Here is a 24,497-nt window from a genome sequence, read left to right on the forward strand (position 1 = left end):
CCTCATTCCATCCATTCTGTCTGCTCAGGTGTGTTTGGGTTTATGCTCTGAGGTATGCCGGCCTCTCACTCTATGTCTGTTTTGTGCTCACAGCTCTTTCTGCTGGAAGAGACGAGGGAGCGCAAGTTTGACGGCTACGCCAGGACCATCCAGAAGGCCTGGAGGAAATACGTGGCCCGTAAGAAGTATGTCCAGATGAGGGAAGAGGGTGAGTGAAGTTTTTACGGCTCTGTTTGTCTCTCCAGCTGCCTCTGTGTGTCTCCGTCTCTCAACGTCTTCTTCTTGGGTTGTACAGCTTCTGATCTGCTGCTGAACCGGAAGGAGAGGCGGCGACACAGCCTTAACAGAAACTTTGTAGGTGACTACCTGGGCATGGATGATCGGCCCGAGCTGCGACAGTTCCTGGCCAAGAGGGAGAAGATCGACTTTGCAGACAAAGTCACCAAATACGACCGCCGCTTCAAGGTTGGTCTGCTTCAGTGTGATATACGTGTGGCCAAACAACTGACAAAACATTTGTGATTAACAATCTTCCTCTTTTATTCTCTGCTGTGTTTAGGGGATTAAAAGGGACTTGATCCTGACCCCAAAGTCGGTGTACCTGATCGGAAGAGAAAAAGTGAAACAAGGACCAGAGAAAGGGCAGGTGACCGAGGTGCTGAAGAGGCGGATCGATGTGGAGAAGATCTTGGCAGTGTCTCTCAGGTACGGAGTGGTCTCCAACTGGGCTTCAATGTCTTCAGGTGTTATAACGTTTGTATCAGATATAAACAACACTCGATTCCATGGATGCAGTTGGAATACAGGTTCTTATGTGCTTCATGTCTGAATGGAGGAGCAACACGTAAGCAGAAAATAAAGTCCTTTTGCATTTTATTGCTCAGAGTGTTTTAACAACGTGTTCATAGCTATTTCTAGTATTTGCGCGATAAGGAAGAGCAAAGGAAATGATACAATACATGACTTTGATAGACGTTTATTACTATCAAACCAATCTTTACTTTCATCCGCCATGTTTCAGCGTCATATGACCAAGTTGGTGTACCGTTATTTTCTCGCCCCCAACATCACAGGCGGGCAGCTGTAATGCAATATTGTGTTATAATGGTGCAAATTGGAAATTCATGTTTCAAATCTGATTAGACTGTTACAGCCATTTCCAAATTGTGAAAAAGATTGAAATTTAGATTGTGGATTGTGGATTGTAATTGCTATTAAATAGACTGTAACATCATTTTTTGGCCAGATCTCCCAACCCTAGTTTCAGCTGTTAATTCAGGGGGTTTTCTGGCTCATGGACAGCATCTGTCAAGCCAACACCGATCAGCTATATATGTATGTGTAAATATATGTATGTACATATATATTTGATGTCTTTATTCACACAGTCCTCACTGGGACTCAGAGCTCATGTTCTGTTGTGAGAACATTAAGAATAAAATCTGTTTGTGCGATGCAAGAAGATACCAGCAGGTCATGAGTTGTTTCCAAAACAAGACGATGGCTGCTCAGCATGCAGCAGATTGTTATGTGGGGGCCCTACCATATAATCTGGAGGCAAAGTCATGAATCTATTTCAAAGCCACAGTCTGGATTTCCAATCACACGAGATCCCATGTTCCTGTAAATGTCACACAAGGGACACCGAAGACATGTGGAGTATATTAACCCACGTCTTGTGTATACGTCTGTCCCTTTGTGTGTGCAGCTCTCAGAAATGTTGCAGAAATAAAAACATTCCCGTGAAAGAACGCTGACGAGTTTACGACAAAGTGAAGGAAAAAAAATAAAAGGAACCGAGAGACTTCTGTGGCCTTTGTTGTCGATGGGAACGCTGTATAACTAGTTTTAGACGTCGAAATCCCAGAACCGTTGGCGCGAGCATGTGGCTTTTGAGTCAGTGGGGTAATACGGACCAGGTGGTGCAATGAGCGAAAGCAGGAGCTGTAAAAAGCTCATCAGAGAAAAACTCCACTTCACTGGGAGGAACAAAGTATCCTTGTGTGGGTTACGGGCACAAGCTGTCTTCCCTCTTCAGATGTGAGCTGCTTTGTGAGGCCCTGCTCTGTTTTTATGCAAATGTGAAAGATAATTCTGAGTCTCCATCTTAACCGCTGTCTGTCAAAGCAGAGCATTGAAGGTGAAGAGTCTTCACAAAAAAAACAAAAACAATCTTGTTTCTCAGATTGTTTCGTGTTACAGCTGATTTGATTTTAAATGTCACACGGAAGCGTCTCAGTAACTGTCGGGTTCATGTTTTTCAGCACAATGCAGGACGATTTCATGATCCTGCATGAGCAGGAGTACGACAGCCTGCTGGAGTGTGTCTTCAAGACGGAGTTCATCAGCTTACTGGCTCGCAGGTTTGAGGAGAAAACCCAGAGGAAGCTACCACTCAAGTTTAGTAACACGTAAGTAAACGCACGCGAAACATATCACAAATCAGCCACAGTTCAATCACACCTTTGAAATGTGTTCGACATTTAATAACATTGCAAACAAACTTAGGCTGATTCTTCCAAATAACCTCACAGGGACCATTTATAGAGAATGAATCTTTGGCTCGAGCTCTGAAAACTTCTTCTTTTTTTTTTTTAATCTCTCAGACTGGAGATGAAGTTGAAGAAGGAAAACTGGGGCTTCCTGAGTGGCGGCGGCTCGCGGCAGGTGATGTTCGTCCAGGGTCAGGGAGACATGCCTATACTGAAGCCTACGAGCAAATCTCTGCAGGTCAGCGTCGGCCCCGGGCTTCCCAAGAACACACGTGAGTATAACAAGAGCATTATCTCCCTCAAATAATTTCCAATTTTTGTTTTCCTGTCCAGAAAAGTCCCTCGATTTCTATGGAAACTCAACAGTGCCTCTGGGCTCTAAACATTTAGTAAACCCATCATCTGGGTGAGGTTTAGACTGAAGTCACATGATGATGTGGAGTCATGACTCACCAAAATTTAAGGAGCATTAAAATGTTATTCTAAACACAGTGAAACCAAACTTTTTCAATGTCAGGTATACCCACCATGGTATACAACATAGTATTTTCTTCTTCAATTTAAATGCTACGTTCATCTAAACATCTCAAAATCTCGTCCACAGGCCCATCCAGGAAGAGCTTCACTCAGAGTCGCCCCAGTGGTTCCAGAACTCACCAGAACATCCCGTCTCGGGCGGCACCGGGACCCCCAGGTACAGCGCTCACACCGACCATCCCTCTGGATGTTATCAGGCTTCTCTCAAATTCACACTGTGGACTGTCAAAAAGCACAGCGAGACTGGTCTTCATCTTCTTTTCATCTCTTTGCAGTTGCTCACCAGAATGGTGGCATCAAAAACACAAACCATGTAGCCAATCAGAGGAACGCGCAGCATCACAGCCAGAGGCATCCCTCCGGCGGCAACGCGACACGGCCCTTCCTGCCCAGCAACGTCAGCCAGCTGAAGGAGAGAGGCGGCAGCCGGCCGCAGCCGAACCTGGACTGTCTTAAAGTGCCAGAACAAGGCGCCGCAGGGTGAGAAACTGACACAGAAAACGTACAAAGCACACAGTGAATACAGGAGTAGATAACAGCTGACCAAGGGTTAGGGTAGCGGAGCAGTTTTGCAGTCCTGTTATCACCTAGAGTGATTTGTCCTCTTTGGATAATTTTGATGTCATGTGTAACTTTAAAAACTCAGCTGCATCTGTCAAGTTCTATATTTGACCTATCAGAGTCCATCGTGAGTGCCTTTGTTGTCATCTCACTGCCTCCAAATGTGAAACTCAGTGTCACGGTACCAAAGAAAAAAACAAAGTGTGCAGTGATGAGCACGTCTTCCTGCACTGGAACTGACACACCAGACTCCTTTTCTGTTTCCATTACTGTTAATCTAGATGACTCACATGTTAATGTATCAGTGCCAGACCACTTTGATATGTGACGAATGCTACTAATTAGCGTTCAAACTAAGATGACTCAACTTTGTGCCTGTTTCTCTAAATAGGATTATGTTGGGTCACATTAAAGCCCTTTCTTGTTAAGTACTTACATTCTCATGTTGACTCCTTATAAAACATACTTACAGATGCAAAATCATTTATATTTGATATGTTTCATGTTTCGACTTTGTGTATTATTTAACTATATAGTGAAAACTTACATGACACGACCTCGGTACCACAGACACACACTAATACACACACTCCTGTTTCTGTAATTTGCCATAATTTGGATGATTTATTCTTTTGTAGCAATGGAGACAGACGGCCAACTTCAAATGGAGGAATGTGAGTTGGAGTGTTTGCAGTGTTGTGGGTGGTGGTTCAGGTCCAGTAGGACATGTTGATGCTTCTTCTCTTGTACATTTTTGTACAAAAGTTCAAACTGGCTGATGTAGCCCGACTGTAGTCTGCAACTAATATTTCATTTCCTGCTGCTGCTCAGTTTCTTTGGTATCAAATGGGAAGTTCTTTAAGCGTTCATCTCAGTGTGCTAGATCTTTCATTTCTCTCGTGAAAGATCCTCTAAAGAGTTTTGATAGACTGTGCACCTCCAGTGGTGGCTCATTTAAATCCAGGATTTGTTTTATTCAGGAGATGAACATTGACTAAGTTTACATGCACACTAATATTCCACAACTAATGACATGGGTCACTCATCACGGTGGGATGTAAACAGGGTGGATGTTCCAAATTAAGCCTTATTCCAAATGCAGCGTTTTCTGATTAAGGCGTGTGGGGTGTATTGATGTGATTCAGGTCTACAGTAGGCGACACATGGCTTCTTGCCTGTTTACAGTCAGCTCCAGGCAGTTTATAGCAAACAGTTTGCATGGATGGAGTAGAGCTGCATGCACAAAAGAAAAGCCCACATTTCTGGTCAGGAGGAGAGACGCACCTAAAGATTATATGAATATTTCAATGCAATTAAAGAAACAGGAGGCTGATTTCCTTAATTGAAGTCTGAAGTCTGTCACAATATTAGATTTTATTGTCATGGCCAAGCAAATACACAGTGATGGTATTACTGCGATAGCTATAAAATAATAATAATTTATAGAATAAAACTTCATGATTGAGTAGTTGAGCAGTTACATTTTATACTCTCAGTATTAATACGCTATTTTAAAAGAGAATATACTGTCAGTGGACTTTAGTGGGGTTTTCCGGATGAATGAACACAGCCTGGACACAGAATAATAAAGTGAGATCTTAAAGGTGCCACTGACTCTGGATCAACACTCTCTGCTCTGAAAGGCTTCATCAAGTAGAAACATCTTTTAGTCTTGGTTGAAGTTGAAGTGTGTATTCGATCACCATCTTGTGGCTGATTTTGGAACAACTGCAGTGAAGCAGGAAGCTTTACCAAACACTACACAACCAGATATTTATAGCTCCATTAACCTGTGTGTGATAATGATCCAGGAGGATGGAAGAAAAATCTAAATTAAAAATTTGGAGGATTTTTTTTTTTTTTTTTTTTTTTTTTTTTAATTTTTATCGTACAAGATGGTGATTATGCATGCGCACATTTTTGGGATGTTCTTTGTAAACACCTCACCTTCTGCTGTCTCAACTTCACAGCCACTGCAGCACACTGAACTGAATCTTTCATGTCCTGTAAGTGCCCTCCTGCTGAGGTTGACAGTTGTGTGGTTTCCCTCTTTTTTTTCCTTTCAATGTCTCAGGGCCCACAGACCATCAGCCAGCAGGCCTCCGCCGGGAGGAGGACGACCCAAACCCGCGCCCAAACCCAAACCCCAGGTGCCACAGTGCAAAGCTTTGTACGCCTACGATGCTCAGGACACAGACGAGCTCAGCTTCAACGCTGACGACCTCATCGACATTATCAAAGAGGGTAAGCGTGCGACAAAACGGCCGCTGTTATCTTAATGTTGTGAAGATGTCGGTCGGATAGAAGCTGGACACTAATCTGCTCATGTCCGTTCGTTAGATGCCTCCGGTTGGTGGACAGGACGACTTCGTGGAAAGCAGGGACTTTTCCCCAACAACTACGTCACCAAGATCTAGGAGCTGCCGCTTTATAACATGAGGAGGAGGAGAAGGAGGAGGAGGAGGAGGAGGAGGAGAGCCTGCTGCGTCCCTGCTGACCGACTCAGATGACGGGACGAAACTGACAGTCCAAGAGAGAAACACTGTGAGGAGGGAAACTCACACTTCCTCCACTGCTGCCTTCGTAGTTAAATGAATGTAACTCTCGGCTCCACCACCAGACCAAACGACCGTCAGGCTTGAAATTGAGGCTCTGCTTTAAAGACTCTTTGACCCTGGGGTCTGATTTTTTTCCTCCAGAGTATGGAACAAAACTATTTATTGTATTTATAGCTTTCTGTGTTCTCCTTACTGTCATTTATATCTTGCTGAGGATTTGAGCTCAAACATTTTGAAGCGTTGGAATGAAGGATGCTTAATCTGTGGGGCCAGGCTGTGATGTATACTCTCCACGCGTCTTTTTTTTTTTTTTTTTTTTAAATAGATGAAGGTTTGATTTCTGAATCAGAAGCAGTCGTCGCAGTGACTGCTGCTTTTTTTTAACCAGGAATATTTATTTTGGTGCAAAACTCTTCTTACAGGGAATGGAGTTTCAATAGATCATCGCACTGTGATTTTAAACTACCAAAGTCTGTTCCACACCTTCAGAGGGCAAAGCGGCGAATCGCCTGGAAAATCGACTTTATCTTTGTTCCATCGTCGTTCTGTTTCTCTATCACACCAGTATATTTTTTTCACACAGAGTAGAAGCCATGTATACTGTAACCTGAGCATGCTGTCTGTGGTGTATTAGCACTTTATCGGTACAGGTACTACCTTGGACACAGACGTCATCACTCGTTCATGCCACAGCCAGTAATTCTACGAAGGACAGGTTGCCAAGCTAAGCAATAAGCCGAGTTACTAAAGGAGAATAATTTGTTTACATGAAGTGATAAAAACAGGCTTTTTTTCCAGATCTGATTCTGTATATGTGTTCATATTGAGGAGTAGGCCTGTCGTTGGTTAGGATTTAAATGAACTGTTTTGTATTTTTCTCTTAAGGATCTTCTGTTATTCTCTCTGCTTTTGATACTGACAGGGCTGCTTTATCTCCACTTCTCACTAATCTCATGACGGTTCTCACGGACTCGGGTGAATGGATTTTTGTTTTGTCAAAAAAGTTTTAGGTGAAAGAAATGTGTTGACATTTTCTCCGTGGCACTACAAAGGATTCCTTTTGCTTCTGTGTTTTTTTTGTTTTTGTTTTTTTGCGCACATCTTTTGCACTGCTGTTGCATTACTTACACATTCCTAATCCTCATTTGTTTTTGTTTTTTTTAATCCAATAACCACATTATGCTCTAGTCAGTGAAAACTGCCGGGACTTCTGTCATAGATCTTCTCTGCGTTTGGTCTTGGATGGTTGAAAACATCCTTGTGCAATACAAAACAGTAGATTTTAATAAAGCATGTAATATTGTGTATTTAACTGCTCTGTTTTGTTTTATTATCAGAGAACCCATTAAATGAACAACGATCCGTCTGTGTTCATGTTTATTGATATATTCGCCTGACCACACAACCCATTTTGTGCAAACCCCACTAAATAATCTGTCATCTTTCTACTTGGTTGTTTAACAAATGAATCTAACTGTTCAAATATACAGCATTAGTTGAATGTAGCTGTTTATTTAGAAGCAGTGCCGGGCTATACTTTGTCATGAATAAAGCTAGATAGTTGAAATTACTGAAAGGAGGGGAATAAAAAAAGACTGTTGCATTTATGATTGTATCATCAAAAATGCATTTCAGGACAAAATGACCTCAGTCTTCAGTTGTTGCTGTTGAATAGCACAGCTCTGTTTCGTGGATTGGGGAGAGAAAACAATTCTATCTCGCTTTATGTGACGTTTTCTGCTGAGCTGAAGGGCCTCTTCTGTGGAGGATGTTTCAACGCACCTCAGCATACAAGTAACAAGGGTGCTCCTCTTAGCTTGATGAGAAGTGATGTTAAAGGGGTCTATTTTTAGAAGCTTTGGATTGATCATTATGAGTACCTGCGGAAACTTTGTAGGGAGTTTTTCCTCCCCGAGCTGCTTTTTCACATTCTTATAAAAGTGCCTCAAATGCCACTAAATGATTCCTAAAGTAGACTGACATGGTGGTGGTGTGGTATGTGTGAAGATTAAAACTGTGTGGTGAACGACAAAAGCATCTAGGGCGATGGAAACATAAATGGAAACAGTGTTTTTGCTCACGTTCATGGTTTCTAACATCTCCAAATCTTTCAGGCTTTCAACCAAATATACAGAGGAATTATTATTCAAAATTTCAATATCTACAAAAAACACCAATTTATTGCTATATTATCAGTATTAGTTGCCGGTTGGGGGCAGCACATTGCAGTTTCTTTGCATTATGAATCAATGTGATGCAAAAACTTCACAGAGACTTGGTTGAATGCCTCTCTACCTGTCTCACTTCTCCTGTTGCTGCAGTGAGAAATCCTCTGTGCTTCATGTCCACCCTGTGGCTGCAGGAGGTACTGCACCTGGTCCACAGTTCATCCTGTGTTGATGCTCCTGTTCAGGTTTCATTTGAATTCCTGGGTCAGAGCAGCTCTTCAAAACCATTGACATCAGTTCAGATTGATTATGCAAAAGCTACGTATTTTAAATAAATGTTCTCTTTGACTTCGGTATGTCGGGGTCACCACTCACTTTTGTCCACTATGACCACTATGTGTTTTGGAAATAAAGGATTAATCGATTTATTAATGACTAATTTATACAGGATCATTTCTTACACCTGGCTCATAATCCAGGCCACTTATCCATAAATCTGCTGATATACTTAATTGTGTGTGTGTGTGTGTGTGTGTGTGAAGATGAGACTTATCAAGAAACTTATCTTAGTAAATGTTTAAAAAAGACGCCCAATTGTCAACAAAATACCTTGCAGACTAATCAACTATTATATCTGCATGTGTTCCAATGTATATAGTAGAAAATGCTGTACATAAATGAAGTTATGTACATATCCGAGGACGTTACTTCAATAGAGAATATATCATAAAAAGCATGAATCATTTTCCACCCAGGGTGACTCAAAAACCCCTCAATGCACTGAATACGGGCAGCACCACCAACATGTGTTGAGAGCGACACGTCTTTAAACTCTGTTCAGTATTTGAAGTGATTCCTAGTCAGCATTTTCACAGACCGTCTTCAAAACACTGGTAATCATTTACAATAAATATAATTAATGAGTTAAACTTTAGCTAACAGTTATTAGACTTCATAAACAATTTATTAAGCGATTTCAAAAGTTTTATAAACATCAGCTGCCATTTTTTTTTCAATGACCATCCAAATGTTTATAGGTGAACTCGACAGTGTTTATTAACCATTTACAAAATATTATAAACATCAGTTGTAAGTTTACAATAAACAATTGCTTAATAAATAGTTTGTAGGGGACGTTTGTTTGTCAATAGCGAAATAACTATTAACTAAAGTTAAGCTATAATCTTCCTTTGCATTAATGGTAATCATGGTGTTACCAAACCATTTCATAGAACGACACAACATTCACCCAAACATCTGGTTGTAAAGGAGGACGCCAAGCAACAGACTCAGTTAAGAGTTATCCAAGTTTATTAATATTATTTTTTAAAACTAATATAAATCCCACAGAATATGATCCTGGTGCCTTTAAGTCAATGAATGCATGGATACCTGCTTTAAGTACTGCATTTCAACACTCCATTCAAAATATCTTTTTTTCATTTTTCTATTCCTTTTTTAATAGTCATCAGAGTGGAAATACATGGCCTCAGTGCACTGTCATATTCACTACTACTCTCCTACCCTTTTCTCTCGTGTGCAAGTCTATGCGAGTGAGTCAACAGTATTAGTGTTTTTTTTCTTTCCGCAGCAGCCAAAATGGACGCCACTGCTCAACTACAGAGAGACAAAAGGGAGGGTGGATAAAATGGTTTTGAAGTGTGAGAACAAACAGTAAATATTTATCCCAAATTGAGCTGTGTATTTCCCTCTGAACACACACACACATACACACACTCACACGCTCGCACACAGGAAATTAAAAGTCAACGCCACTGCCGGTATCAAATTGACAGAATGATCCCAGGTCGCAGGCTCGTGTGAAATGTCTTACACACACACACGTGTAGACCTGAGATCATCTCACAGAAAAAAACCCAGTTAACCATCACGGCCCATCTGCAGGGAAACAAAATGGAGACGAGCTTCACAGCAGATCCCGACAATCGTTCAGGTTTAGAAGAGAACAGTCAAAGAGAGGGAGGTGACATTCTTTTTCTCTAAAATACATCGGAGGATGGTGATAACGGTGTTCTTCTTAGTTCGAATGAAGGTGCTGGAGGGAGGTGTCATCGTAGCAAAGCATGTGCATATTCTGGGAGTGAGGTGAACATCGGAGTTTATTTCCACTCTAGAAATACTGGGTGTGCACTAATACAGCAGCTGATCTGTTAACATATTTCCCTAGTTAGGAATGTCTTGATTTTACTTAAAAAACATCTTTCACTAACAATCCACATCTTCTAAACATAAACTAATCAATACAATGATTGGTAAAATGAATCCTGCAATGTTGTTGTTTTTTTTTTTTTTTGTTTTGTTTTTTAAAAACGGAGGCTGACATTCTATTCTAGTAAAGCGAGGCATTAGGTTTTACAGAAATGCGTCTTTACTAGAGCAGCTATCCTCACCTGCAAGTTGTTAGGCCGTGTTAAAGCCCACGTTATATGTGCAAAGAAATGCATTGCAAGGAAACATGCAGAGAAACGAAACAAAAATGACACTTGAGGAAACAATCAAAAGCTACATAAAAGCTTTATAAATACAATAAAATCTTAAACCCTTAATGGAGAAGTCTAACTGTTGTAGTAATATGTGGTAGCTGGCACTCTAGGCTCGATGCTTTTTTGTCAGATGTTTCTCTTTTTATAATTTTCTCGTGGTAGAGCTGCGCAGGTAATTCATGCCATCTTTGGTTGACTGCAGTACTGAAGAGAAAATTATTATGATCTCAAAATAAATTTTTCAACAAAACTGGAGGGGGCGGGGCGGGGAGGGGGTGTTAGAAAAAACAGCATCAACTCTCGGCAGACAACTGCGCCTCAATGTCCACTCTGCAGATGGGGCACTTCTTATTGGTGAGGAGCCACTGATCCACACACAGCTGATGGAAGAGGTGCATACATGGTAGGCGTCTGAAGGGGGGAAACACAAGCAGAGGAGAACACATGTGTTATCAAACCAGCAGGAAATGGCGATGTACCGCTTATCGCTCAAGTCTACCTGCAGCTGTCTTTCTGTTGTTGTTTGTTGCCATGATGGACTGCCTGATTGTCCCTGTTATCGGTTCCAAGTCTGGTGATATTCCACATTTTTCCTATGAAAAGACTAAAAATCTGTAAAGTAAGTGACCGTTAAGAAGTTTAATTCTATTCATTATTAAGCTAGTTTTCTATTTTGTATTCAACTTCCTATTATTTATCTGTATGTTTCTTTTCTTAACTGGTCCTTATTTGCTTGGTGATAACTGTATCTTACGGAAAGCACTCTTCAGTATCACACCCTATAAAAATTATTACGCTGTATGGAGCTTGGTGTAACTCAATGAAAAAAGGGAATTAAAAAGATGTTGACAGAGCTTGATGAAGCTTATTCCTCTGTACCCTAGATCTAAACTACAACTACTAAAGTGATGCACTCCTTGATTATAATGAAGATGGGTATTAAAGTTTATTTTCATCAGTTCCACGCACACCATCCTGCTGCTGTAAATTCTCACTAGTTGAACCAAATCCTCATAATTTTGTAACAAATACAACATTTGTTACAAATTACAACAGTCAGCTGTTAAAGATAATAACCAGGCCTTCAAAAAAAAGAAAAGAAATATCTGAGACAAATTTTTACCTTGCCAAGGAGGTTATTATATTTCATATTTCCACTAAACGTGGTAGAAGGATGGATTCAAGACAGAATAGACCTCATTAACTTTTGTGCAGTGCTCATTAAGAGGACAGATCCTGGAATTTTTCATCACTTTCTTAATTTCATTCTTTTCTAACGATGTGGGGTGGGGCATTTTTGGGCGTTATCATTAATTTCTCAGGGATAATGAATGGATATTGATGGAAAGAAACAGGCATATTTGTGGTATGTATGAATGAGTACAAGTTTAATTCAGAACCAAATAAAAGTCCAGATCTAGTGGATTTAAAAATGTTTTATTGGATATCGGATTAGGCTTGATTGAAACTGAGGGGGGGGCTTTTGGGCCTTATTCTGTTTTAATAATTGCCTCTTTATTCAGAACAAATGGGTTGAGTATAACAGGCAGTCTTTGGTCTTTTCATGGGAATTGCTACATTAAATACAGAATATCACCCTATAAAATATCCAACAAGAGCCTTTAAAACCTGAGCGTGCAAAATTCAGCAATTAGGGAAACATCAATACTTAAAGCTAGAGGTGTGACCAACACCCGATTCTATCAGAAATGTCTAAAGGCCATTTGTTTGCTGGCAGAATAATGAAGGATTTGCCAACAAATCCAAGTAACAAAATGTACAAATACATGTACATGTTTTTTGACCATTGGACCAAAAAGTTAGATGTTGTGCTATAGTTTGAAAATATATACTCAAAATCCTTGAAATAATCATACCTGAGTACTGTAAATAATTTGGCAAAAATTTTAAAAAGAGGTAAAAATGAAATGTGACTTCGATCACTTCCTCAAACCAACAGAGGGCAGAAAACCCTCTTTAAAAAAAACCTGACTCTGTGCCAAAAAGGCAGCTCCATGAGGCTGGTAATTTTAAGGCACTCTGGGGTTTGTTGTTCATTACAACACCTTTGGGGTTATTTTTTCTTTTTAAGAAAAAAACAAAAATCTCAGGAGACGTGTCATCTCTGTGTTCACACACAGACACGCCCCCGAAAGCATAATTGAACACACTCAAAACCGTGAGCAGCAAACACCCAGGAGGGGGGCCTCTTACCTGACGTCCTCCCCCTCCTCCAGTATCGACAGGCAGATGGTGCATTTTTCTTCTGTGTCTTCATCTGCCCCCTCATCCTCGTCTTGCTTACCATGGAGCTTTCTCTGTTTTTGGGAAACATTCGGGAAGATGACTTTTGATACGCAGCATCGGGTATTGTTTTGCTGCCTCAGCAGACTCATTACATATGGTAAACCATCCTATTCAAATTGTCTCAGTTAAACACATTAAACTGTTCAGCTAAAACACTGTTAACTTTACAAATACATATTACATTTGTATATAAGTATAATATTAACTATGCTTTGAACAAACACAAAAACAAATCTTTAGGGGACAGAGAGAATGGTCATTTTGTCCTGAAAACAGAAAAAACAAAACTTTCTATCTCTAGTCTCTATGCTAAACAAGTCACAGTTATCCAAATCAAAGTTATTCTAGAGCCGAATTCCCTGGCCCCCAAGACTACCACTAACATCTACTGTACAAGTGAGCAGAGACATGTTTCCAAATTGATTTGTTCATTATTTCTCACCGATTCTGGGGTTGCGTGCATATTTTTCCCAATAGATGCCCAAGCTTCAGGGGTTAACTGTTGGTCAATGTCTCTCTCCAACACCTTCTGTATTGGGTGGCAGGGTGTTAGATTGCTTATTTAGATACATTTGGAAACCTCTAAGGAAACTTTTGTCTTCACAGCTGCAATCTCACACACTACAGTACTTTTGCTAAACATCAGACGTTTAAAATGAGCACAAAAGACCACTGCGCACTCTGTCCCAGAATCAACTGTAACAGACATGCTCCACTATATACAAATTACAATTAGCACTATATGCATGGCTACACACAAGCACACGCGCACACACACAGTCTCACACACACAGTCTCACACACACACACACACACACAAAGTCTCTCTCTCAAACACACACACACTCCGTCACGTGTCCTCACCTTTTTGTACTTGTGTGGGTAAGTGCACCTCTCTATGGTTCCCTGAGAGGCTCCTCGGTTCACAGTCCCCAATCTTTCCTCTAAATGCAGCAGGTCCTGAATGGAGGTAATATAAACAAACCACTAAGATAAAGACAGGCACAAACAACCCACCCAGACAGACTGTTTCTTGGAGGTATCGCTGCTGACAACCCCATAAAAATGGAGTTTACATATGTGATTTTACGTCATTAATGGTATGGATGTACAATACAATTTGTATTTTCTTCACGATACGTGAACTTTGTGTTTCAGCTGCTACCTGTGCATAAAAAAAATATATTACTGTAACTGTTAATATTCTTTAACAGCTGTATACTATTCGCCCTGTTTGGATGATATATTATGGATTAGTGTACTAACTGGGATTTCTAACTTTGTGACAGTATGAAAAATATTGATAAGTGGTGTTTTTTTTACTGGTTTTGAACAATGAACCCAAAAAAGAAGGAAGGGTAATGACATCATCAATATTTCTTTGGTGCTAGGCTGTGGTGACAGTTGTACTGAAGTCTAGGAAGAAACACACTATAACACATCTATTATCTATATTTTTGAGAAGATTACAAAATATGGAGGTATATATCATACATCAGGATTTGTTCTAAAATATACAATGATACTAGTAATAACACAAATATTGTTTGAATTATCTTAATATCATTTTAAGGTTTTACTGCCTTCATGTACAACTGACTGGGCGCTGCTGGTGTCGGATCGATGCATAAACTCGTGTGCCACTGTCAGAGGCATTTCTGCTACTGGTAACAGCTTTCAAACAACCCTAGTTAATGTGTTGTTATTTAGTTTGGTTTCACTTACAAAACCGTACACAAGTTAATTACATAATTATGTGACTTAACTGTATACTTCAGTATGTAATCATCTTTGTTTGTTTCCTATGTGGAACTTTTTAACCCAAACCATGATTTCTATTTTTCCACCATTCTTAAATATCCCGTGACTGAAAGAGGACACAGAAATGTATCATCTGTCGAGCCAATCCCCATTGCGATGTTTTGCCTATAATTTGGTAGAGGTACGCGTTTTGGCAACAAGAGTAGCTTTTCCTTCATAAATCCCCACCAATTTAGCGGTTGAAGCCTGTGACTCAGTGAGTTTCGACTTGTTTATGAAATAGTCCATGCGCCCCAGAGCTCGGGAATCACACCGCAAACATTATGATTAATTGCCAATCTGCACTGCCAACTGAGTTACAGCAACCTCGAACTTAACAAGATGTTAAACTGAGCAAACTCCATCCAGCAAGGAAGAAAGTGAGATGTGGCTGAATGCTCTGGAATAAGCCGGCAAGAAATACAAATAAACTCATTATTATAGTATCACAACCGTGATCAGTCAAGTGGTGATGAGTCAAGCAATTATAATAAATGAAACAGTAATACAGTTTATTCAGAGGATTTAGATTTTTTTTAAAACACACACACACACACACACACACACACACACACACACACACACGCACACAAAAGAAAACGTCCTCACCTCATAGGTTCTTCCAAAGCCAGTCATTCTAGATGAGATGTACCGAATGTGAGGGTAGGTCACTTCAGATATGCCAGTGTGCTGTGAGAGAAAGAAAACACAGGACAATACTTTTACAAAAACTTCGATAAGACATTTTCTCAAAATAATCTCAACACGTCTCAATCATATATGTACTTCACAGGGGCCCTTAGTAGTTTTCATTTCATAGTTATTTCAGAAGCTTGTTATCAACAACTGTCCTGAGTGGACATGTGGACAGCTTAATTCACACCTGGCATTAAAATGCGTCTCGACATACATCTCCAGTGATCACCTGTCACTGGATCTCAATGAATAAATTCCTTCCACAAACAAATTGTATCTTCACAACTCACAAAATTAGGCAATTTTTTACTTTCTCCACAGGCGATAAATAAATGGCCTATATTGGTTGCTGTTTACTGTACAAGTAAAATTTGACATGTTTACATGTTAAAACATTTGTTCGAACAGCTGCAAAATGTAAGGAGGTACAGACAGACTTAAGACTCTGAAGCAGACAGGCTTGTCCAACAAGGAACATTTTTACAAGGAAATACACAACTTAATGTTTTACCTTGAATGCAAGAATGCATTCATAATTTGGAATTTCTCTTGGCAAAGTTTTTCAAAGTTTGGTAGGTTTCTCCTCACTCCAATACTCTTACAAACATGCAATTTGTAAGTGAGTCTGGGGATTAGTTCAATGGCTAGTTGAAATGGACAGTGTGCTCACAAACATCTGCGGCTAACATTAACATGTTAAGAGTTATGTTAGGGATCAGGCAGTTAAACTACACGCTAAAACTCACAATGAAGCTGTGTAAAACCAAGGGGCGCTGCAGATTCATGTGATCTGTAGGTTTATTATTACAAATGATCTGATACAAAAAATACAGATCATGGCTGCTTTAACTTTAATTATGGTCTGTGTAACTGACATTTTGTCATAGACTGACTAATTTTTTGTGTAAGACATTACAGCTGGTGACATCTCTAAAATTAAAATTTAACTTGAGTTTTCCAAAGATAATTAAATGGGCCTCTGAATGTGTTCACATGGCAAATATTTCATGATGAAGGTCATAGACGGATACAAATTAAAACTAATGAACTCTGCTGAGACGGTTCATCAAAATTCACTTGCATATTATTTGGTTCTACGTCTCTACCCCCTAATTCTGAGCGTGCATGCTGTGATGAACAGTCAATGTGCCCAACACATTTGGAAAACAGCAGCCGGAATTTATGTGCACTCGCATTGATGCTACAGAGGAGAACTGATTGTAGAAGACAACTAATGTTTGGAGGTTTGAGGGTGACCGAGTGAAAAAAAGCAATAGCATCAGGAAACTGTCGACGCTATGTGTGCTGGATCCGTCTCAAGGCTTGTGGATTTGTTGAGTGTGCACTTGAAATGCCTGATGAGCTGCTATTAATTGCTAATGTATTATTCATGTGGTTCACCAAACCATCCTTGAAATAACTGATGTTATAAATAAGGGGCCAACACCATTAATCTAAGCCAGACTTAGTATAAAAGTGATTCTTTTTCATTTATGCTAATGTATGCATGTGTGCTGAGGGTTTTCTTTTACCATGAAGGGGATGGGGAAGTGGTGCAGTCTGGGGGGAGGGTGGTAGTGGGGCAGGTGGGAGTGCAGGTGCCCTGGAGGGTACGGTGCCACAGTCACTCCAGCCTCAATGCCGAGCTCCCTGTTGGCGAACACGTAACGAGCAATCAGTCATCATTACATCAAAACTTTTTTCTGGTGGAGCTGAACATAAAACATAAAATCAAGGAAGGGTTGCGTCACGTTAAAATGTGAAATATATGATTAGCTGACATTAAACTGGGGTTAAACTGGGGCTAAAAGTAACCATCTGCCCAGCCTCATTGCCTCTGACACTGACCATGCTGTTCTCTGCTCAGGCTGGCGAGGGTGGGAAGACATAGTTTGTGGCACATGGATGTGGTGTCCGTGGCCGTAGTTGGGGTGCATTCTGTGTGGGTGGGGAGGAGGACGCTCATGTGCTCGTCTGCAGGGAAAGAAAAACACATATCATATATTCATATCTGGAGTTTTGTCTTTCACTTCAAGATGATGGGGGGGGGGGCGAAGTGAGAGAGAGAGAGAACGCAATGGCGGTACTCACGTGGGGTGCTGCATCATCCTGCGCCTCTGGACCTCCATCCTCTGCAGCATCTCGTGTTGATGAAGCCTCTGCACCGAAGCCCCGAGTGCCGGTATATGGTGTGGCAGGGTCTGGTGGTCCGTAGGCAGGTGCTGGGCCAGCGGGGCACTTGAACTAGAGAGGTGGTGGGTAGACAGAGGAGGGGGAGGGGCAGGGGGCACAGCGTGGCCTGAAGGGTGGGAAGGCAGTGGCGGATGAAAGGTGACAGTGTGGGGAATGACATAATCGCCTTGAGGAGGGGGCTGAGGCGTAAGCTGGGGGTTCCCGTGGGAATGAGGACAGGCGGAGGAGGGCTGATGGTGCAGTGAGCGTGCTAGAGGGCCATCTGGGAAAGAGAAAAAGAAAAAAAATTGAGGAAAACATCTTTCAAAACTGAAGGCTAATGCTGCAAACACTCTCCTCTTTATTGTTGACAATTCCCATCAGACAATGTGTGAGTGTGTCCGTCGATACTTTCACGACTTTTACAGCCTGTCTGTGGCACTCAGCCCCAAATGCATTTGTTCTGACTCAAGGCATCTCAAATAGATTCTATTCAAAAAACACTCAAACGAACCTTCAAAGCCCATGGTCACTGCAATCAAGACACATGTCAGCCAGTACAAAAATGTGATTGTTTTGGATCCCAAGATTCATCTGTTTGTCTTTGGTTAATCATTTTGTGTTGTGTTTTTTTCTCTACAACCCTGACTCTAGACTCCAATGGAGGAACGTTCTTTATACAATCATGTGTTTCACAAAGGGTTGAACTGCGCACCATACTCGTTTCTAAACAACTGGACCTTTTGAGGATGCACCCTTTTCCATACCAAATCATGACACTATCACCTGTTACCAATGAACCTGTTTACCTTTGGAATCTTCCACAGTCTTTTGTTGCTCCTGTCCCAACATGTTTATGCGTGTACGTGTAATTGTCAAAAGGTTTTAGCAAATTATCATGTAATGTTTTATTTATGTTTTATACAGCGTCTGCCTTTTTAGAATCAGATTTGTACATTGGAGCTCTATGGAGCAGAGGATTAAGCTCCACCAGGCTTTAGGTACAAAGAAAATATTTCAAAACAGAATCTTTTTTTTTTTCAGTATCTGTGATTTGTTAAGATAAATATAAAGTTTGTCACCAGATTCATCCTTTAAAGGGTAACTCCATCAGTTTTCCAAAATGTGATGCCTACATTACCCACAATGCAATTACTCATTAAGTAACATCACTTGAGGATATTTATCAGTTTACCTGTGGTTTCCTCCAGACACACATATGCAGTAGTACTGACCTGTAAAGACACTTTAATGTATAAAATTGGTGGAGTTATCCTTTATGGAAATTACCAAACAAAATTCAAAATGTTGGTAAAATGGTTTAACATTTGTACTCTATGCTAGCAGACAGACTTTTGGGCTCATCATGTAACAGATAAGGCCTTTGTAGCAGTTTTTTTGTTGATGTAAACATTTCCTTATAAATGTGACAGGTTTCTGGCGAAGACAAAACGATCTGAGCTCACTACTGTGACTCATCCATTTAATAAATATTCATTCATTTTTGGGTTTTTGTTCTTCTAGGTGCAGACGTCCTTGCTACTTGTCCAAGCAGCAGTATAAAAAGGAGACAGCAGGAATGGAGGTGAGTGCAGCAGGCACCAGTGTCAACTCACTCTTTCACTACAACCCCACCAGGGGAGCCTTGTGACAGCGCATCACTCTCTGTACTGAGCTATTCTGAGTCGAGTGAGCAATTAACTACTTCTGCCTGGTACAGTTCCCACAGCACTTGGCACATTAACCATCAGGCTCTGTTTAATTACTATTAGCACTAGGTTTTAGGAGTGCAGCTGTCTGCCAATTTTCAGAAGTACTATGGCACTGCAACATTTTCCAAAGGCTGTAGCTGATACTTGAAGTCCAACTGATATTACATTACATTTTGTTTGTTATAGCAGATAGCTGCCCTGTAAATATCTTGTCCTGTGTTCTCCTTTGAGAAACAAAATCATAAATGGAAAAGGGGAAATCATTATTATGATATTCTTCATTTCGTTTGGTTTTGTTATTTGGAAGTTGGACAGTCAATCAAATCTTGCATAAAGCAGCGTCAGCCTTTCATCAGAGGCAGAGCAGACAGCCACATTGAGCCAGACTGCAGGCTGCTACACCACCAAAGCTATAGACTTTATACAACCATGAACCTTCCTGCTAAAGGCTCGTACTTGTATAAATTAAATACATGACATAGCTGTTGAAGAAGATAGGGCTGCAATTAATGATTATTTTCATCATTGGTTCATCTGCAGATTATTTACACAATAAATGAACTAATTCTTTAGACAAGAAAATTAGAGAAGAGTTTAAAGTGATGTCTCTGAATCACTTCTTTTTGTCAAACCAACAGCCAAAAACCTGAGAACTTTTCACTGACAATCATAAATGACAAATAAAAGTGGCAAATCATTACATTTAAGGAGCTGGTACCAGCAAATGTTTGGCATTTTTGCTTTAAAAACAAGTGAAACGATTAATCAATTATCAAAATAGCCAGCAATTACTTGCCTTTCGATTAAATAGAATTATCAGTTTGCAGGTCAGACAGCCAATAAGCTGTTTAGCTGCAGCACATTAAACAGCATCTGGAGAAATCCAGACTCATCTTACAATTACCAACAAAAAACACCTGAAACGTTGAGAAATTAAACCATTGTTGAATTTCTGCTAAAAGTGGTGTACTCACAGGAAGGGTGCATATAATGTCTGCAGGGCTGGGGTTGTGTTTGTGGCTGGGGTTGAGCCACCATAGAGGAGCTGAACGAGTCCACCACAGCTGGCTGGCTAGGCCCAGGGGTGGCCTGGGAAACGTAAGCAGGAGGACGTGACGTGGAGCCTGGGCAGCACGGGTCAAAAGCCGACGTGCTGCCATGGAAACTAGCCCCGTTTCCGCTGCTCCGAACACTGCTGTTGCTCAGGTCCACAGGCAGAGTTTGCTGTGGAAGGAAGGTGGAGATGTTTTAGACCAAGAAGAGCGACAAACTTCTCCTGTGGAATCCTAAATGAGTCTTCCTTTGAGATCATTATCCCAGACTTCAAATACACTCAGGCACAAGTTATACGCAGTTCAAGCAGTATATCATGTCCAATTAATTCTTGGGTTCACTGTAGAATTATCCTCTTTGAGTGAAAGGAACACATAGGATGAACCTTGCTGTTTAAAGAGCTGGAAAGTTGGACCATGACCTTTACTAACAGAGGGGGAGGAGGGCAGGATGATGCATAGCAAAGATTTGACAAAGCAATGAGGCACGCTAGCATGGCCAGACTAATTAAAACACTTCAATACTTAATCTTCTCACCTCACTCATACAGTCTTCATATTTGAAATGACACCCAGGTCACCGTTAATATTTAAACTACTTGGTGACATTTTTGTCAAACTGAGCACAGCATGGGCGTACCTGGTCATGGTAGTGGCCTGTGTTGCTGCTACTACTATTGTTGCTGCTGCTGCTGACTCCAGCGCAGGGTGCAGGCAGAGCACTGGGTCGTTCCACAGGGCAGCTAGGCTCCTGAAAGGGTAGGGTGCCGGGGGGCTGCGGCGCTGGGTGATGGACATGGTGGATGAAGTGGTGAGCGTTGCCGTGGCTGTGGCCATGACTGTGGCCGTGCTGAGAGGCGCCTGTCTGCTGAGAGGACGGTGCCTGCAGGCAGCTTGAGTGGGAGTGGCTCAGGGACAGGTGACCAGGAGAGGGCCCTCCACAGGGGGAGTGCTGCTGACAGCAGGATGGGAGTCTGGGCATGGCCGTGCCTGCGTTTTCTCCTCCTGTGCCTGACAAACCTGGTCTGCTGTCATCTGGTGAGTAAGATATTAAGTTAGGAAAAACATAGGATGAGACAGCAAAACAATAAAAAAAAAAAAAAATAAAAGTGACTGAAAGGAAGTAATCCTGTAGCTGCCTCAGAGCAAAACAAACTAAATGGTCCACAGTAGCTGGTTTCAACGTGCCATGTCCTGTCTTACCCTCTGTGGCTGTGCGAGTAGAGCCACTCTGCCTCTGTGTGTGCATACTTTCAGGTATTGAGCCTGGGCAGCTAGTGGAAGGGCCTGGGGCATCATTGAGCTCTGAGGTAGAGGCATGATGGGAAGATGATGACGACGACGACCTGACTGTTTGAGGGTGAATGCTGCCAGAGGTTGTTGGCACAACTGAGAGATCTGGGAGAGAGCAAAAACGACAGGTGACTATTCAGAAAAGGAGGAATAAAGACAATTGTAAAGGGTAAATACTGAATTAGAGAAGATGTTGGGGTCTGACTGTATATTTTGTTTCCCAAACACGACTAATGAAATTATTTTCACACCAAGGCTAAAATAATTGCTAACAAAGCCTTGAGAATTTTAAATGATAACATGTTGCGTGTTGATGTGCCAGTTGTTACCCGTAGATGAAAAGACATGATTTTCACAATTCGTGTCGTCACCTAAAATCAAAAATAACATTTTGTCTGGAAAAAAGCGCCGACTATAGCATGTGTGTACTTGTCTGCGGAGGCTTAGCAGTCGAGGAGAGGAGCAGACCTAATTAGCATTCCAGTATGTGCGTCCCATCTGCTTTTCATATTCACAAATTAATTTCCCCTCTTTCTCCTAAGAAATGCAAATACTCTAATACTCACTGGTGCTCTACCATTTTACTATCTGTCATAGGCGCGGGCTGTGATAAAGAGGCTGACGGTGGATACAAGTCACGTAATAACTGAGGTTACAAAGCAGCAGAAAATAAGTGCAACGTGAAAAGAAATGCAAATAAAAATAAATATGGTCGTGCTTGAGGTTAATGTGGGTTAATTTTAATGGTTTACATTCAACAACAAACTCTTTATTCTCATAACTGAGTGGGGTAATTGATGCAAGTTAGTATTTAAATCATTCTAACAGCCCATTTTGTTTAGGCACTTAGAAAATGGAGTCTAAAATATTTGCTTACTCAAGAGCAATTGAAATACATTTGTAAAGCTTTATTCAATAATTACTTTGTCCGGCAAATGCAACACATTATTCTTGTACTCAACAGTTCAAGGTACGCTTATTACTCCTCTTAGCATCCATAGAGGTCATATCTCATGCCTACATTGAGAAAAGATTTTAAGAGGCTTTGTGTGTGAAGCTCTGCAACCCGTTGAAAATTGATCTACTAAAATTCAGGGTGAAGTGACAGAAAGGATGAGCAGATAGATAGCAACTTTGGGACAATAAAGCTGTTAAGATGTTATGTTAATGTAATGAGTTTCACTGTATAAATTCAAGGTTAATATCACAGATCACTTAAGGAGATTCTTCTTCATGGCTGATAGTTAAGAAACATCTGAGAAAAATATATAGAGAGAGTATTTTGTTACTTAATCTAGATTTGGGGCTCCACAAAATGCTACATACATAAAGGCTAAGACTGGCAGAGTGATGTGTTGTGTAAGGCAGTGAGGTGATATATCTTGGTTTACCCACTTACCCAAAATAGTTCATTCAATTCAGTAACTATCAAGTCTGCAGTTAAACCTAAGAGCACCCAGCATTACAACATCAAGGTGGAAGCCATCAGATGACTTGAAAATGAGACCTGATTAGAGGGATGTGTAGATGTCATCTAGACAGACAGTTAAAAGCTCATGGATGACGCGCTATCACTATGTTCATTCTTACCATCTTCATCCACAGTGAGGTCTACTACCTCCCCAGCATTCTGACGCAGTGGTTGGATGACAGTGGAGAGTCTGTGACGTCCACGTGGCTCCTGGAGACGATTCTGGGAGCAACTATTAGCCCAGATCCTGCTGAGACCCCCCACCGAGCGTGACCTGTAGACATACAGACATAGAAAACCTATTACAGGCAACTGCAGGACAGGACCGCCTGCACCTCACCAGGAATGTTCTCACAGCTCAGTGAAGCATTGGCTTCGCCACAGCCAAACTCTGGAGCTCATTTCCAGGACAGTGGCTGCTTTGACAAGAGGCTGCTGGTGAAAAGGTAGACGAGGAGGCAACACTGGCCTCCTGACAAATGCTTTTAGATCTTGCTAGCGAGGATATGAATTTTACTGCAGTCTCTTAAAACTGTATGTCAGTAAATTTCTTCTTCGGTGACTTTTACCTTTTGTGAGAAAAGACACAAAAAAAACCCACACTCTGAAAACAAACTTAGAAATTGTCTTACATCATGGCAGGAAAAGCATCAGGATAGCTACTGACATAAACAATGTCTCTAAACTATCTGCATCAGTATAATTCCAGGGTTGTAGCTCTGGCACCCATAAATGGAATACAGCCTTTATTAATGTTATTAATGTGTGTCTGACAGCTCACAATATCCATAGTAATGATAGGATGTATGACATTTTTCCATTACATCGACCGGCCTGGCTCATCTAGGTTTGACTGTGTATTTCAGCCCACTGTGGCAGGGATTTGCATTTTCATTACAACAGGGCTACCTGCTTGAAGGTGTGTCTTTAACTGATGATGTGCTTGTTTTGTGTACTGGTCAAAAGACTGGCTGAAAAATGCTGCCAACAAAGCTCCACTAATTAATAGTAATAAATACTTTCATCTCCTGTATGTTCTTCGCAATTGAAGTCCTCAGTAATTAAGTTATTTAAAAGCTTTTATCATTGAGCCGCAAAATCAGGAAAAGTTGGGTTTTTACCAGCAGTAACTTTTTTCGCCTCGAAAAAATAAAGCAGGTATCTTAGAATATGA

General features: G+C 41.0%; 2 protein-coding genes across 6 annotated transcripts in view; one reads left to right on the top strand and one right to left on the bottom strand.

The window, feature by feature from the left end:
• myo1ea (myosin IEa) overlaps positions 1-7,510 on the top strand; it is a 51,585-nt gene extending 44,075 nt beyond the window's left edge. Inside the window, exons 20-29 of one of the 2 annotated variants that reach the window (XM_037096066.1) lie at positions 94-208; positions 296-465; positions 560-705; positions 2,265-2,411; positions 2,607-2,764; positions 3,097-3,186; positions 3,305-3,509; positions 4,229-4,264; positions 5,665-5,834; positions 5,931-7,510. In XM_037096066.1, coding sequence (XP_036951961.1) covers positions 94-208; positions 296-465; positions 560-705; positions 2,265-2,411; positions 2,607-2,764; positions 3,097-3,186; positions 3,305-3,509; positions 4,229-4,264; positions 5,665-5,834; positions 5,931-6,007 — 1,314 coding nt within the window. In that variant the 3' untranslated portion in view covers positions 6,008-7,510. The remainder of the gene's footprint in view (positions 1-93; positions 209-295; positions 466-559; positions 706-2,264; positions 2,412-2,606; positions 2,765-3,096; positions 3,187-3,304; positions 3,510-4,228; positions 4,265-5,664; positions 5,835-5,930) is intronic. The other variant, XM_037096067.1, reaches the window with a different exon arrangement.
• Positions 7,511-9,605: 2,095 nt separating this feature from the next.
• Positions 9,606-24,497, bottom strand: part of rnf111 (ring finger protein 111) — a 32,510-nt gene continuing 17,618 nt past the window's right edge. For 2 of the 4 annotated variants that reach the window (XM_037095512.1, XM_037095513.1), the window contains 12 exons: positions 23,443-23,597; positions 21,763-21,957; positions 21,200-21,594; positions 20,482-20,731; positions 17,715-18,078; positions 17,472-17,597; positions 17,156-17,273; positions 15,537-15,617; positions 13,992-14,087; positions 13,570-13,656; positions 13,035-13,138; positions 9,606-11,231 (listed from right to left, as the gene is read on the bottom strand). In XM_037095512.1, the coding sequence (XP_036951407.1) occupies positions 11,114-11,231; positions 13,035-13,138; positions 13,570-13,656; positions 13,992-14,087; positions 15,537-15,617; positions 17,156-17,273; positions 17,472-17,597; positions 17,715-18,078; positions 20,482-20,731; positions 21,200-21,594; positions 21,763-21,957; positions 23,443-23,597 (2,089 nt within the window). In that variant the 3' untranslated portion in view covers positions 9,606-11,113. The remainder of the gene's footprint in view (positions 11,232-13,034; positions 13,139-13,569; positions 13,657-13,991; positions 14,088-15,536; positions 15,618-17,155; positions 17,274-17,471; positions 17,598-17,714; positions 18,079-20,481; positions 20,732-21,199; positions 21,595-21,762; positions 21,958-23,442; positions 23,598-24,497) is intronic. The other 2 variants (XM_037095514.1, XM_037095515.1) reach the window with 2 other exon arrangements.

The sequence above is a fragment of the Acanthopagrus latus genome, chromosome 4 (genome assembly GCF_904848185.1).
Source record: "Acanthopagrus latus isolate v.2019 chromosome 4, fAcaLat1.1, whole genome shotgun sequence".
Lineage (NCBI taxonomy): Eukaryota > Metazoa > Chordata > Actinopteri > Spariformes > Sparidae > Acanthopagrus > Acanthopagrus latus.